Here is a 17,654-nt window from a genome sequence, read left to right as displayed (position 1 = left end):
CTGTCTATGGAAACACCATGTACATACCCTGAAGTGGTCCAGAGTCCCAGCACCACCTATGGAAACCAAGGTAATATGGCAGGTAGTCCTGCCATCCAGAGGACAAAAAATATTCATAGTCCTTAGAACTCTTAGTAACAGACCTGACAAGAAAAACTCCAGCTGGAGACGTACACCATTACCAAAACAGGATTTGTAATTTTCAAATTATTAGTTGCAAACCACCATTTTGTTTTTCTCTTTTAAGCCATTTCCCTTTTTCATCCAATAGTCATCTCCATATACTTTATTTCTATATACACTTTAGAATTATCCGATTCTATAAGTTGTTACTCCATAATTTGGTTGTAAATTTTATTTTATAGTTTGTTCTTTTACATAGTCATTGGGTTTATATTTTTCTTCTATCTGGCTGACATTTTATCTCTCTTCATTTATTTAGAACTTTATTTTCTCTAATCAAGTTTCTTTAAATTTTAGCTCGGATAATTTTCCAGCAACTTATTCCTGTCATTTAAAAATTTATTTTCTGTTTTCTCTTTTTAGTTCTTAGTCACTTGTTCTAAGAACTTAAAATATGGCTCATATTTTACATATTAATCATAATATCATCCATAACCTTGCTAAATTGGTCCTAGGGCTATGCTTTAAACATCTCTCATAATTTACTATATTTATATATATGTTGTCTGAAAATAGAGACATTTTAGTTTAATGTTTTACTGGTGAATCAGTGACAAGAGTGAACAAGATAATATGCACAAAGGTAAAACAGAGTGCTAGGGTAGATTAAAGTTTGAATTAAAGTTGATTCGCTCTATCCATGATCCCCATCCCAATGTATCATGGGAAGGAAGGTGAAGTAGAAGTTTCTGCAATCAGTTTGTGAGCAAGTTAGGTTGAACCTCCAGGTGAAGATTATCATTCTACCACCCTCCATCACCTCATACAAACCAGCCATCAACCAGTGGCCAACACCTGAGGTGTTATGAGAGAATGGCTGTTGACTGGAAGTCATCTAAGTCATGTTTCACCCACAGTTCTCTACATAATAACCAAATTATTATTTTATACCTTTGCCTATAAAGATCAGGTATATATCTCAAATACTTTAAAAATGTTATTCCTCTCATATTCCTCAAAGTATATGGAGTGACCCTTGTCATTGTAAAATCATGCATAAAAGAACAGATGTGGACAAGTGAAAGTATTCCAGCTTATATTTGCACCGTCTTATCTTTATGAAATGTCAAAGTTAAGTTAGAACAAGTATTTAGCTATGAGATCATTGTTATCGGGTACTCCAAACAATTACCAAATAAAAGTGACTAATACTTACATGGGGAAAAAAGGCACACTTGAGGACAGAGTCCTTGAAGATTACCAATGCCTAGGTGAAATCAACTGCTCAGCACTCACTTGAGGATGTGATCATGATCCCCGGTGTATTTGATTTCCATGTGACTTACTAGACTCTTCAGAGGCTCATCCTCAAAAGCAAATCATAAAAGATAGAGGAGCTGCAATGTAATCATAACTTTGTCTTTCTTATTGTAAGATGAATGAATTCTTTTCTCAGAAGGTAAGATATTGGATTCTATGGATAAATATAGCTTGTTAATTGCACTTACTACTAGAGAAAACTTTAATCTGTGAAAATATATCTGTGTGAATAAACCCTCATAGCTAAGTAACAAGGCACCTGGAATCAAGTCAACCAACAAAAAACTTTAGTTGAGTTCACATAAATTATTAGAACAAAATGAACTGTTTTCTAAAATTTCTCATTGATCCAGGTTTGAGCCAGAAATGCACATGGGTTTTTATCAGTATTTGAACTTAGCACTCAGGATAAATATTTAATTGTTTTTAGTTAATATATTTGCTACCTTTGAAATGGTCTGAGAGCTAGTAGTAAAAATGGTCTAAAATATTACACATATCACTACAAGGCAGTATGCACCATATATAGTGAATATCTTTATCTATCTGTATTCATAGAGATCTACAATTGTACAGACACTTTTACAATACCAAACAGTGGGGGAATATCTTTTATAGAAGATATATAGGTATATTTCATATTATATTTACAAGTAAAAGGGACACATCATTTGAAGAAAATATCCAATGTTTCTTCAAAGGTTTGCTTTAAGTAGAGGCATTACAATGTTAATGTATAAATTCTGAAACTGTAGAGCAGAAATCCAATAATTTCTCAAATTTTTGAATGATGCACTTGCTTAAAATTGTGTCATGTCTATATTAATGACCATGAAACCGTCATAATTGCAATTCTCTCATACTATATTTTTATCACAGGTTTCTGATGGATTCCCTGGGGGATGGGAACCACACTGCAGTGACAGAGTTCATTCTATTGGGCTTAACACATGATCCAGTCCTTCGAGTCTTCCTCTTCATCATCATTCTGTGCATCTATCTGGTGACCGTATCTGGAAATCTCTGCACAATCCTGCTCATCAGAGTCTCCACTCAGCTCCACCACCCCATGTACTTTTTTCTGAGCAATTTGGCATTTGCAGACATAGGCTTCTCATCTTCTGTCACACCAAACATGTTGGTTAATTTCCTTGTGGAGAGAAATACAATCTTCTACTTTGGGTGTGTCACCCAACTGGGTTCAACTGCTTTCTTTGGGTCAGTTGAGTGTTTTCTTCTGGCTTCCATGGCCTATGATCGCTTTGTGGCCATCTGTGACCCACTGCTGTATTCCACCAAAATGTCCACACGAGCTTGTGTGCAGCTGCTCATAGTGACTTATACAGGTGGTTTTCTCAATTGTTGTTCTTTTGCTATTTGCTTCTATAATTTGGACTTCTGTGGATCAAACAGAGTCAATCACTTTTTCTGTGATTTTGCTCCTTTACTTGAGCTCTCCTGTTCTGACATCAGTGTCCCTGCCGTGGTCCCTTCATTTACAGCTGGCTTTGTCATTTTGTCCACAGCCATTGTCATACTTGTCTCCTACATCTACATCTTCATCACCATCCTGAAGATGCGCTCCACCGAGGGCCGCCACAAGGCCTTCTCCACCTGCACCTCCCACCTCACTGCCATCAGTCTGCTCTATGGGACTACTTTGGTCATTTATGTGATGCCCAAGTCTGTGTTCTCTACTGACCAGAACAAGGTGATGTCTGTCTTCTACACTGTAGTCATTCCCATGCTGAATCCCTGCATCTACAGTGTGAGAAACAAAGATATTAAGGAGGCTCTGAAGAGGCAAATTGGTAGGCAAACACTTTCCTAAAAATTCTCATAAAGACATCTATTAATTTTCTTGGCTATCAGTAACAAAACTCTCTAACTACAGCACTCTCTAACTGACCTACAGTCAGTGGTTGAATTGTATCTATTAACAAATAATCTACCATAGATGAGATTTTTGTCAGGGTAGAGGGCCAGTTTCTTATTTCAAGAAAAATAGTCATAAGTTGAGAGTGAGTTAAGGTAAATGTATAGTTAACAGTAACAAAATAGTTGTAAAAATAATACACTGAAAATCATTCTTTAGCTATATGTCATGGACACACACATTGAATACTGGGATATGAATTCAAAATTTGCACTCATTTGTGTGCTAGACAGATTCTCTACTACTTGAACAATCCAGTAGTCCCTTTTTGGTTGTTTATTTTTAAAATTATATTCTTAAATTTATGTGCCAGTGATTGCATCTAGTGATTTCTTTTATTGGATACTTGACTGCGGAACTTGTCATCTGAAATAAGATGTAAAAACCCAGTTTTAATAAAAACTTTTAATAAAAACACATCAATTTAAGTTAAAGGTATGTGTTTAAAACCTTATTCTCTGACCTAGCATTAAGGAAGTGCTAAATTTTTCTCCTCTTTCTTCATAGCTGGAATTTACTCCAGATGCTGCTCAAATAGCAAAATCTTCAGTTGTCATTCTTCTCTGATTGCTTCTTCTTTTCAGCTTCTAGTTTCTGTTGTTTTGCTTCCAGTTTTTTCCTCTGGTACATTTTTACTCCTTCCAGTTCATTGTGGGCCAACTGTGGATTCACTGTTCATCTGTCTCTCCAAGGTAAGGGCATGAGCAGAAAGCTGGAAGTTTAGTTCACATCCAGGGGGAAAGCCTCCAGTGCCAGGTGCACTACCACCCTCACTAATAATCTAAGCGCCTGCCTATCAGGCTGGGTGGTTGTTTATTTTTGAGATAAGGCGACACATTATGCTTTGGCCAACCTGGACTGCAATTTCTCCCCCTTTCATTTGCCATATCAGCATGTGACAGGCAGATGCCTCAATGCTCAGTCAAATGTCAAGCTTGACTCTCAGGGCAGCTTGGACTATAATGTAGCCTGAACCACAGTCCTCCAATCATCCTCTCTCCCAGATTGTCTTGCAATATATATTTTCATGCTATTGTTGCAAGAAATTGAAATATTAAAAACATAAATCTGTGCTTTTTTCAAATCCAGATTCTCCTGAAATATATGAGGCACCTATAGTTATGACAGGTGATTGGGTGTATATTCTGATTAAAATAATGTAGATCACACAATTAAAATTTTGGCAATATTTTTTTCTTACAGTGAGGTTATCTCTGTGAACGCGAGCAGATTAAACAGCATATCTGGTGCTTGTGGCCTATGACCACTTTGGCAATCTTCACACAAACACACAGCTGAAAACTGAAAAAAGGGGTGATCTTGACAACAGAGAATATCCTTGGGCCACATTTCAGACAAGCATTAATGGAAAAACAGTACCCTGTTTGCCTAGGTTCAGAAGCAGACACTGATGAAATGACTGACCCTTCTCTCCAGTCCCTCCTCACCCAATCAGCAGCAGTCTCTCCTATTTTTTAAAACAGTATTTTTTTTTTTGCCAGTCTGGGCTTGAGCTCAGGGCTTGAGCACTGTCCTTGGGTTTTCTCAAGGCTAGAGCCTCAGCACCACTTCTGGCTTTTTTCTATGTATGTGGTACCGAGGAATTGAACCTGGGTCTTTGTGCATGCTAGGCAAGCACTCTATCAATAGGCCAAACTCCTTACCCTAAAATTGTATTTTTTTAATTCAACTTTTCTATTAAAAATGGCTCAAATTTTCTTCCTCTTCTCGTACATATTTTCATTGTCTCCTAGATAGGAATCTTAAAGTTACACTTTATGTTCTTGTTGAAGGTTCCAGTTCATCTGTTCTTTCTGTCACAGTCTTTCTGAAGTTCCCTCCTAGATAAAGTATACCTCAGTGGAAGTGATAGCTCTCTGTAAACTATTTCCAGTGGGTGTCATCTGTCACTAATTCTTCTTCTAGAAAGTATCATATAACACTGTCTAGGGAAAGCACCCTTCGATGCTCATTTTACTTATGGTAGGCCTAAGTGCAGCACTTCCACAGAAATATATGTGCAGATTTGTACAAGGTAGCATGTTCAGCCATCAGACACTATTGTATTAGTATAGTATCTAGCACTAATGAAATGCTCAGTAAGCCAGCATATTGAACTGCTCCTAACAGCACTGAAGAACATTCTCTTGGGTTCGTCCACTTTGTAAGGTGCAAAATTCTTCAGTGAGACAAGAAGGCTTTCCAAGATCTCTGATTTTCTGTGTGAAGTAGCGCTGCTCTCCATTAATGACAGTGGGTTCTACACTCAGCACACAAAGGGTTAACCACAGACGTCTACACTCAGCCTGTTAGGATTACTATATGATTTGTAAGTACCAGCAGATATCAGGTTTTTTTTTTTAAATACATGATCTGCTTATTTTAGTTTTAATGTTTTCTTATTTAATATACACCATTAAAATAAGACATCCTCAAAATAGAATTGTGTCTGCATACCATGATACAATCATTCATGTGCTGTAATTTATTCTTGTTACTTGCAGATATTGTTCTATATTCTCACCTTAAAATGGAATCATACTCTGACATTTTCTACATTCTACTTAATGATATACTATATATAATTCGATTCTATAAAACACACATATATCCAGATGTTTTCTTGTGCCTTCCAACCTTTATTTTTTGATACCATTTCAATGGATGAAGGAAAGTAGATTATAAATCTTGCTTACTGGTGACATTCAGAGTTGACTCAATATCTGCTTGCACTGGGATTGCCTGGAACTCAAGATGTCTCTCTTTCTTACCACAAGAAAATTCATAATGTTGCAAGGATATGTATCCAAATGATAAAATTTTCTTGAGATAAATGCTGTAGAGAATATTTTCAACTGAGAAAAGCATTTTTTTTGCTTTAGCGCATGAACCACAAATCCTAATTTTGAGGTTCTCAAAGTCTCTAATCAGGATTCTATACATTTAAAGATTATATCTGGCTTTCTTTAAGTAGATTTTTCTAATCTATTGTGAGTTTTCATTTTTTAGTTTTCAATAATTTGCTCCAGTAATGGTGTTGTCCAAATGCAATATGTTTACCTGTAGGCTGTCTATAAATTCAAGTATTTTGCTTCTTCCTTTTCCAGTCTTTCCCCCTATTATTCCTTTTGCTTGCTTCATTGTCTGTTTGGTCTTCCAGGAAAACACTGATTATAAGGAGTGACAGGGGCCCCAAGTTGCTGAAAAAAATAGAATTCTGTTATTTTCCAATGAATATAATGCTGGATACTGTATGTGTGTGTGTGTGTGTGTGTGTGTGTGTGTGTGTGTGTGTGTGTGTGCTCAAGTCTTAAATTCCAGCTGATATTCTTAAAGGGTTCCTCTTAGAGGGACTCACACATAATTGTGAATATTTCACTCAATTATCCATTTGGATACTGGATTTTTTTCCCATTTGTGGTAGGTTTCATCCTTTCTGCAGTTTCTTCATTTAAGTAACACTAAATTTACATTTGGTATCTCTTCCCATCTGACCCTTCAAATCATCAGTTTCTACTTCTATTAAATAGGGCCATGAGGATAGTTCACTCCTGAATCGTCAAAGAAGATAATGCAGGCAAAGAGGAAGCATAGTGCTTTGAAGGGAAATTGGCTAGTTCTATCCTGACATGTTCTTTTATCATGGGAACACAGGACATATGAAATAGTTTATACAATTAGTTTGTAAACAAGTTAGATTAAATCTTTAGGTTAAGGATCATCATCATTCAGTCATTTTCAATCACATCATGCATGCCCTTAACCAGTGGCTAACACTGAGAAGATTGTCTCATTTAGAAGTCATCCAACAACACTTTTCCCTCATTGTTGTCAATTTTCAAACTTTTATTTTATACATTTGGCTATAAAGATCATGTGTTCATTTTAAATAATCGCCTAAAATTCAATGTTACGTATAGTCTCCTATAATCCTCAAAGAACCTAGTGAAATCATTTTACATAGATTACTGTAAAGTAACAAAACAAACATGTTGAGAGGAAGACTTGTAGGTATACCATTTTATATTTGCTGTTTGGTATATGATTTGCCCTGATATATCAAAGTTAACAAAGAACAAATATTTAGACATTAGATCACTGTAATAATGTACTCCAAATAATCATGAAATGAAAATGACTAATATGTGAAAAGAAATTACACTTGAGGATTGACAGAGTCCTTGTAGATTACTTGTGTTTATGTGAAACAAACTGTTCATGATTCACTTGAGAATTGTGATCATATTCAGTGATACTTTTTAATGCACATATGAATCTCTGTTTATCACCTAAGTCAAATAATAAAAGGCACAAGAGCTGGGACATAATCATAATAATTTTTCATTTCTATTACTGTAAGATGAGTGAATTCTTATTTCAAAAGGTAAGGTTGAAGTCTGTGAGTAAAGCTGTTTGATCAATTTTCTTCTTTGCAACATTCCAAAAATTTATCTAATTTATAACTGTTAATTGAGAATCAGAGAGAGTCGAATCAACCTCTCTATTACCTCCCCTCCAAAGCACTTTTGCTGAGTCATCATAATTTTATAGGAAAATTCATGGAAATAAATAGGCATAATTCAGTTTTCCTCTATTCCTTATTCATCCACCCATATGATCAGGATCTCAGATAGTCTTTAACCAATTTAGATTTTAACCTCAATGCTCATATATTCACTAGTTTTCAAAGGTTTTTAGAACTTGTTCTGAGTAATACCCTGTGGAAGAACTTACTTTGTCTTTTGGTTGAGTGCTCTATTATTACAGGAACCAGATATGTTGGTCAAAACCAACGTTTTAAATACAAACTGTTGGGTAATCAAGTTCAAACTAACCTCAAGCTTGATAAACCTGGGTCAACTTCTGAATTCTGTGTGCTGAAATTTTATTCCCTATTGTACTATTGAAGATAATATTAATTTTTCCTAGTTGTGGGACTTGAAGTCTTGGCCTGGGCACTGTATTTGAGCTTCATTTTTTGTTCAAGGTGAGCACTCTACCACTTGAGCCACAGTGCCTCATTTGACTTTTTGGGGTAGTTTCCTACCTGGTCTACCTTAGAACTGTAATCCTCAGATTTCAGCTTCCTGAGTGGCTAGAATTACATATGTGATCCAGCTAGATAATATCAAGCTATAAAAGTCCAATTAGAAAGTATTGTAGCATTCAGGAAATAGACCACTTTTCATGTTCTAAGTATTTTAGAGTAATTAGGTTGGCATTTGAAATATTACAAGAAAGCAAATGGAAATATTAAAAACACTTGGTAAATTTACAATTAGTAACTTCATTTATAACTTTGAGTTCCTATCTGTTTCTATTTTTTTCTATACAGAAAATGTGTTTCCCATCTTAAAACCTGGTCTTCAACTACTCAGCATTTACCCAATTGTCCAGAAACAAGGACATACTAAATCCACTAGCACAACGATGTTTGTTGCAGCACTATTTACCATAGCAAAAATATGGAACCAACCCAGATGTCCCTCAGTTGATGAGTGGATCAACAAGATGTGGTATTTATACACAATGGAATTCTGTGCTGCTGTCAGAAAGAACGACACTGCCCCATTGGTAAGTAAATAGAGAAAATCATATAAAGTGAAGTAAGCCAGACTCAAAGGAACACAGGCTCAATGGTTTCCCTCACTTATCATAATCAGTAGAAACCATGTGCTCTCCTAGCAGAGATTTACAATAGAACAAAACCTAGATGCATAAGGCCATACAGTATGATGCTAAATGAAAGGCCCTGCAGGATATAGAAACAAAAGCCATATAATGATTGATTGTTGTCCTTAATGTACTATGTTATCTCCCATCTCTTTTGCTGTCCCTTAGTTACCTCATATTGTTACAATATTTCACCTTGTTATCTGATATATTGTATATATGCATATTTGGTTATTTGATATTGGATAGGGAAGGGGGGAAAACAAGATGAGGGGTGGGGGTGTGGGTGGGAAATGGGGACCAAAACATGAGAAAGGGTATCAATGTTTGTGAAGTAATGCACTTTATATCTGAATATAATGTAACCTTCTATTAATTGCAATAAAAATATGTGAAAAAAATAAAACCTGGTCTTCAAACAAGACCTTCTTTTAACAATAGACTTTGCAAACTAAGTGATAAATGAAGAATTTTTTGGTAGAGTGAACAGATTAAAATGCTGAAAAACTAGCCCAATACTTCCAGTTTTTATGTTTATTCAACTTTACTGTAATGATTATTTAGTTCATTGCAGCTATTATTTAATCTACAATGTGGTTACTGAAGAAATGGGCTGAGTTAATCTGCCTGAGGTTCATATGGTGATTCTAGTACTTTCTATGAAATCTTAGGGATGTTGCTTAACAATTGTTCAACTACAAAATGGAGATATAAAAATCCTTAAGTTTAATCGAAATTAAAGAGTATATATATATAATATATATATACATATATGCATATATAAATTTAAATCTTTTAGGTGTTAATTTACTAAGTAATTGATAAATATTAATTTTCATTGAAGTCATTACTTCCAAATTTTTATTTACACATTTAATTGTGTTTTGGTATGCATACGAAACCCTTTTTTATCACTAATCCCTATTGTCATTTCAATAATTCTCATATTTTTTAATATTTAGGATAAGGCTCTCAACATATATTGCCACACATATAGAAGCCCAAAGACAAATTATTTGCAGCTAATTTTAGTGTTCCTGGTATACATATTTGAAGTAGATATATTCAATATATATGCAAAATCCCTGAAAGTACTTTTTGCCAGTCCTAGGCTTGAACTCAGGGCCTGGTCACTGTCTTTGAGCTTTCTCCTAGTTAGTGCTTTACCACTTGAGCCACAGCACCACATCAGGCTTTTTCTGTTTATGTGGTACTGAGGAATTGGACCTAGAGCTTTATGCATTCCAGGCAAGCACTCTATCACTAGAGCACACTCTCAGCCCCAAATTCTGAAATTCTATAGAAAAAATATAATTAATGTATTTGTAATAAATGCATGCATGTGTGCATCAAAATGTGTAACTACATATTTATGGTATATTCATATCAGCTTTCCATCACAGCTTTGTCTGGCAGCAGCTCCATGGTCTGATGGATTCCCTGGGGGATGGGAACCACACTGCAGTGACAGAGTTCATTCTGTTGGGCTTAACACATGATCCAGTCCTTCGAGTCTTCCTCTTCATCATCATCCTCTGCATCTACCTGGTGACTGTATCTGGAAATCTCTGCACAATTCTTCTCATCAGAGTCTCCACTCAGCTCCACCACCCCATGTACTTTTTCCTCAGCCATTTAGCCTTTACTGACATAGTCTATTCATCCTCTGTCACACCCAACATGCTCGTATGAGTAGGGGAGTGATGAGTGAGAATGTTGAAGAGAAGGGTGACATTAATGAAGACACATTGTATTCATAAACTGCTTTGCTAAATGGGAACTCCTCTGTACAACTACTTAAAGACACTAAAAATAGCAAAAGAAGAAAAGAGAGTGTGTGGTTTTCAACAGTAACATCTTGAAAAATGATGGAAAGCTCTAATGGTGATTAGATATGTATTCTGGTAGCAAATGATAAAGTAAGACATACACATATTATACATATTTTATTTCAGTAAGATTATCTTGTGTGCTAGATGCAACAGATTGGATTTAGTCATCTCAATGTCATGTCAGAAGATCACTTTGTTGTCATCTGCAATTTAATTCTGTATTCAGCTGAAATATTACTAAAGGTCTGTTTCTAGTACCTCCTATTGTTTCTAGTCCTGGGGCTTGAACTCAGGGCCTGAGCACTCTCTTTAGGCTTTCTCAAGTCTAGAGCTCTACCATGTGAGCCACAGCACCACTTCTGGCTTTTTTGTGTGTATTGTGGTATAGAGGAATCAAACCCAAGGTTTCATGCATGCTAGGCAATTACTCTACCACTAGGCCACTTCTGACCCTGCAGGTGTTTAGTTTTCTTTTGTTTTTGTTTTTCAGTAGCTGCTCCCTCTCTGTGTGCTTCTATACTTACTCATCTGTGCACTAAATGGAGGCAATCACTTTTGCAGTAAGTTTTGCTTCTTAAGTTCTGTCCTCCTCACAGCTGTTTCCTCATTGGTTTTCTTTTGTTTTGTTTTCAAAATGAACCCCATGAAATGGAAACAAGAGGTATCCTCTTGCTATCTCCTCTATTTATATTTTAGTTAGACTGTTCTCTGTGTACCTGTAAAATTTTTGTCTGTGTTTTTACTTCCAGTCTGGCTTTGGTATCCAAAATTCAACAGCTATTCTGGCCTGTATGTTCAATCTTCTTACCTGCTCGTACATACAGACTTGCAGGCCAACAAATTGCATAATACATTTCCATAAAATCTGTGTCTCTCTTTTCTGCTCATTCAGTAGAAAACTATGCATGTGTATGTTGAATCCTGTATCTCCAGTGTCAGAACAAAGATATTAAGGAGGCTCTGAAGAGACAGGTTGGTAGGACACCGTCACCTTTACGCTCCTTCATTTTTCCATTTTCTACTTTCTATTTCCATTTCTATTTCTATTTCCATTTTCCATTTTCTAATGAGAACCACTGCTGCGTTTGTTCACGCTTTTCCCTTCCATTTCTGTGCTCTGACCTTATCCCACCCAAAACAGATAAATGACCAAACAAGACAGAAAGAAAACAAAACAAAACAAGCAACGAAGAGAACCTCTTGTTTCCATTTTATGGGGTTCATTTTGAAAACAATTGTTTTAGATGGGCAGATGCACCTAGGCATTGGGCCTTTGTGTTCCTCTTCTGCAGTACCCTCCTTTGGTGTCTTATTGTAAATAAACTTATTTTACCTAATGTAATGTCTTCCAGTTTTATTGATGCTGGTGGAAATGCTAGATTTTCCTTCTATTCAAAACTGACCAGTGTGACTTGGTAGTGTCTAGGAGTGTGCATGAGTGTATGCATGTGGATATGTGTATGTACGTGTGCATGCTTCTGTTCAAGCCTTTCAAATTCCAGCTGATGCTCTTAAATGCCTCTTACAGAAATTCACATATGGCAAATTGTTAATCAACTTTTTATTGGACTCTGATTTTGGTTTTTTATTTTCATTTTGATTATTTTCCCATTTCTGGTAGGTTTCACTATCCCCGCAGTTCCTTAGCATTTACGTGCTTCCAAATTACAGTTGATTATCTCTTCCCAACTACTGTCCTCTGACCCTTTCAATGATCACAGTTTCATCTTTCTACTCTTATGAAATAGGACAAAGGGAATAAGTATGAATTATTAGGAAGAGAGAAGATAATACATACAAAAGGGAAGCATAATATTTGGCAAATGAAGCTTTGAATGAAAATTGGTTAGTTCTATTTCTTGTCTACTTCGTGTATCATGGAAATGTGAGAAATGTGGAATAGAAGTTTACAAAATTACAGTTTACAAACAAGTTAGGTTGAAACTTCAGATTATAGCCAATTCTCATCCATTCATCTTCCATCAAATCATGCAAGACATGAACCAATGTCGAACACATTGAGAAGACTAAGTCTCACTTGTAAGTCATCTAAACCACCTTTCTCTCACAATTGTGTACATTATTTCCAAATTTTTATCTTATGCCCTATGCTATAAGGATCATATGGACATCTTAACTGTGTAACATTCAACTTTATATATCATTTCTGCCGTATTTCTCAAAGTAGTGAATAGAGTTGTTTCCCACCGATAACTGTGAAGTACTGCTAAGACAATCAAATGTTTTGAGGAAGAACTGCTGGCATTCCATTTTGGATCTTAGTATGCGTGGCCATGAAATATCTAAGTAAATTAAGAACAATTATTTGGCAATGAGATCATTGTATTAGTGTACTTCAAATAATCATGATAACTGAAAAAGGAATTATTACACTTGAGGATTGACAGAGTCCTTGAAGATTACTTCTGTTTATGTGAAATAAGCTGCTCATTATTCACTTGAGAATGTGATAATGATCACTGGTATATTTGAATGCACATGTGAATCTCTAGACTTCTAATGTTTATTACCAAAGTCAAATAACAAAAGGCAGAGGAGCTGGTATATAATCATAATAATTTGTGGGAATTTTTTTTACTGTAAGATGAGTATATTCTTATTTCAAGAGGTAAGGTTGACTTCTAAGAATAAATCTTTTTTCTCAATTTCCCTCTTGCACCAGAGAAAAATAACAATCCAAAAATTTATCTAATTTATATGACCTAGTTGAGAATTAGAGAAGTTCAAATCAAGCTCTCAACTATCAAAAACTAACACTTTAGAGTTGAGTTAACTTATTATAGGAACATTTATGGAAATAAATGGCATTATTCACTCTTCCCAAATTTCTTATTCATGTAACCATATGATCAGGGACTCAGATAGTCTTTAATTTTATGTAAACCTAACATTCAGCCTCAATGCTAATATTGTCACTAGCTTTCAAAGTCTTTTAGGGCATATTCCCTGTAAATATCTCTCAGAAATACTTATTTGTCTATTTCTTGAAAGATCCATTACTACAAGAACAAGCCAATATTCAAATTTTCAAAATTCAAAATATTGGGCAATGAGATTCAAACTCACCTCTAGCTTGATAAACATAAGTACACTTAATTTTGTATACTGAAACTTTATTCTGCATTGTGCTACTGAAGATAATAACACTTAATGATATAACACTCCCATAATCTATTTGCAAATACATTGTTTGCACAAATAAACTAGAACATTTGTGTTCTAAAGTGTTAGTAACATGATGAGTTGAAGAGAAATGAGGTTGCTATTTGAAATGATCTGAGAGAAAAAAGAAATTTTTTAAACTTCATAAATTTACAATTAACTTTTTATGACTTTAATATGCATTCCTTTCTATTTCTTGCTTTTCTATTAAGAAAACATTTTCTTTGCTTGTTTGCTTATATTTGGGGGGGGGGTCAGTGGTGAGCCTTGAATTCTGAACCTGGCACAATCACTGAGCTCTTCATCTCAAGGATAGCTCTTCATCAATTTGAACCACATCATCACTTCTGATTTTCTCTAGCGGTTAATTGGAGATAAATGTCTCATAGACTTTCCTGTCCAGGTTGGCTTCAAATTGCAATCCGTGGTCTCAGCCTCCTGAGTAGCTAGGATTACAGGCATGAGCCATTGGCACCTGGCAATTCACATATTTTTGAATCTTAAAGAAAAAGAACTGTATAAATGTTAATATATAGAAGGTCAAGGACACATCTGTTAACTTAATTTTAGTGTTTCTGTTTAAACTTTCATGAAAAAGAGTCATTAAGTATAAATGTACAAACTGAATTTCTAGAGTAAAAACGGTAATATATTTGTTTGTAACAAGTGCATGTACATGTTACTCAGAACATAACTGCACGTATATGGTACATTCATATCAGCTTTCCATCACAGCTTTGTCTGGCAGCAGCTGTCTTCACTGATGGATTCCCTGGCGGATGAGAACCACACTGCAGTGACAGAGTTCATCCTATTGGGCTTAACACATGACCCAGTCCTTCAAGTCTTCCTCTTCATCATCATCCTCTGCATCTACCTGGTGACCGTATCTGGAAATCTCTGCACAATTCTCCTTATCAGTCTTTCTTCTCTGGTCCACCATCCCATGTATTTTTTTCTCAGCCATTTAGCATTTACTGACATAATCTTCTCATCCTCTGTGACACCCAACATGCTCACTAACTTCCTTGTGGAACAAAATACCATCTCTTACCATGGATGTGCCTTCCAGCTTGGCACAACTGCTGTCTTTGGGGCAGCTGAGTGCTTCCTTCTGGCTGTCATGGCCTATGATCGCTTCATGGCCATCTGCAACCCACTGCTGTATTCCATCAAAATGTCCACCCAAGTCTGTGTCCAGCTGATCATGGTGGCTTATGCAGGGGGTTTACTCAATGGTTGCGCTTTTGCCATTTGCTTCTATCTTTTATCTTTCTGTGGATCCAATAGAATCAATCATTTCTTCTGTGACTTTGCTCCTTTAATTGAGCTATCCTGCTCTGATGTCAGTGTCCTCACAGCTGTTGCCTCAATTTCTGCTGGCTCTTTGATTCTGTTCACAGTGCTGGTCATAGTCTTCTCATACCTGTACATCCTCCTCACCATCCTGAAGATGCGCTCCACTGAGGGTCGCCACAAGGCCTTCTCCACCTGCACCTCCCACCTCACTGCCGTCACGCTCTACTATGGGACCGTAACATTCATCTATGTGCTGCCCAAGTCTATGTACTCCACTGACCAGAACAAGGTGATATCTGTGTTCTACATGGTGGTGATCCCCATGTTGAACCCCCTCATCTACAGCCTCAGAAACAAGGATATTAAGGAAGCATTGAAAAGACAGCTTGGTAGGAAAATATTTTCTTAGCATCTGTTAGTTCACAAAATTGTATATAATGACAAATCCTATTCAAATGACAGCAAAATTAATACTCTGTGGCCAAAATTCTAAAAGTAAAATTCTGATGTAGACCATATATAAAAACGTGGAGAGTGAATTTTCAGATATTAGCTAGTACATCATAGGTTAATCATGAGTGCACTTTAATAAACTTAATTTATAATGTAGAATATCATTTCTCCCCATAAAAGATTTTCAAGCCATTTTTTAAATTGTATTTTATTATTGGGGTTACAGTTACAGATGTCAGGTAGTAGGTACACTACTTCTTGAACATTGATGCACCTTCTCATGTTTTTGTCACACTTCCTTTCCTCCTACCCTTCCCAATCATATTGTTTTTCCTCTTTCATGCAATTCTTTATCATATATTTAGGGTAAAGCACTTTGTCCTATAAATTAATGTTACTGTTAATATGAATTATTATGAATATGTGATTTTTCTTCAGCAAATCATCCTGAAAAATAGTTGATAATTGTACTTATGATGGGCCATGCATGCTCATAGTAAATGCCAAAATAGTATACCAAAATAAAGACATTGGGCATGTTTTAATGCAGGAAGATTATCTGCTTGGCTATGGGTTGAGTTATCTCACTGGCATGTCAGAAGATCCTATGTTTTTATCTGCAACCTATGGCTGTGTCCATCCAAAATATTCACAGAGATCTGTGTCCAGTAGCTCATACTAAACACAGATGCAGGTGGTTTTCTCTTGTAACTGCTCTTTTTCCATGTGCTTTTGTACCTTACTCTTCTGTGTACTAAATGGTGGCATGCATTTTTCCTGTGATTTTCCTTTTATTTTTGTTCCGATATCAGTGTCCCCACAAATGGTTCTTCATTGTCTGTTTGCCTCATCATTATGAATATAGTATTTGATATCTTCAGCTCCATTATACATATTGTACTTAGTTTGGGTTAACTGTATACCAGGCCAGGCATATGGTCTAGTGGTAGCGTGCACTAAGCCCTGAGTTTGATGCCTTGTTTACCACACACACAGAAAAAGCCTGAAGTGATTCTGGGGCTCAACGCTAGAGGGAGATCCTTGACAGTGCTCTGGCCCTGAGTTCAAGTTCCAAGTTTGGCAAAAAATAGAAATTAAAAATAAGGGTCCAGGAGTGTGGCCTAGTGGTAGAGTGCTTGCCTAGCATGCACAAAGCTCTGGGTTCGATTCCTCAGTACTACATACACAGAAAAGGCCTGAAATGTAGAGCATTAGCCTTGAGGAAATTCGGGGACAGTACCAAGGCCCTGAGTTCAAATGGCAGGACTGGTGAAAATAAACAAACAAACAAACAAATAAATAAGAACAATTCTTGTGACTTTAAATCTAACATAAATAGTAGCAATATTCCAACGTGATGTTTTGTATCATGTGGAGAGACAATTGAAATAGATAAAGCAATTTTGATAAAATGTGAGAAATTACTGTAGTCTATGTTGAGAGTTTTTCACATATCCACCATAATTAAAAATATTTGATATGCATTAACAGGCACATAGACAAATGGAACAGGAAAGAGAATCCAGATAAATACACGAAGAGACTTTTTCATCATGAAGAAATTCACAAAATATGTATCATCCTTTAAATGATTTGAAAATGCACAATACAGCTTTTTTATAGTTCATTCACAACTATGAACCACATCTAGTTTAATAACATTTCCATAACTCAAACAAGAAACTCCATACCCACCACCTCCCTCCCCTTCTTAGGTTTCTAGCAGCACTAATCACTATTATGGTTTATTTTTGCTTTGCTTACTCTGGATAATATGTGTAACTGAAGTATAATCTTTTGCATGTGTTTCCTTTTACTTAGTATAACATTTTAAA

General features: G+C 35.9%; 2 protein-coding genes across 3 annotated transcripts; both read left to right on the top strand.

Moving 5' to 3' along the window:
• The first annotated feature begins 2,328 nt into the window (after nt 1-2,328).
• LOC150053244 (olfactory receptor 5P6-like) lies at nt 2,329-3,274 on the top strand. The gene has a single exon (XM_090348994.1). It carries the CDS (start codon nt 2,330-2,332, stop codon nt 3,272-3,274), a length of 945 nt encoding a protein of 314 aa, XP_090205120.1. The 5' UTR covers nt 2,329.
• Nucleotides 3,275-10,483: 7,209 nt separating this feature from the next.
• On the top strand, nt 10,484-15,775 carry LOC150053243 (olfactory receptor 5P6-like). Of its 2 annotated transcripts, none has more exons than XM_090348993.1 (2): nt 10,484-10,732; nt 15,080-15,775. In XM_090348993.1, the coding sequence occupies exons 1-2, from the start codon at nt 10,484-10,486 to the stop codon at nt 15,773-15,775; spliced, it is 945 nt and encodes a 314-aa protein (XP_090205119.1). The 2 variants fall into 2 exon arrangements, with proteins under 2 accessions (XP_090205119.1, XP_090205118.1); XM_090348992.1 differs by having other exon boundaries at nt 10,484-10,740; nt 15,088-15,775.
• Nucleotides 15,776-17,654: the final 1,879 nt, after the last annotated feature.

The sequence above is a fragment of the Megascapheus bottae genome, chromosome 16 (assembly GCF_031878675.1).
Source record: "Megascapheus bottae isolate mThoBot1 chromosome 16, mThoBot2.hap1, whole genome shotgun sequence".
Classification (NCBI taxonomy): domain Eukaryota; kingdom Metazoa; phylum Chordata; class Mammalia; order Rodentia; family Geomyidae; genus Megascapheus; species Megascapheus bottae.
This window is presented reverse-complemented; position numbering and strand designations above follow the sequence as displayed.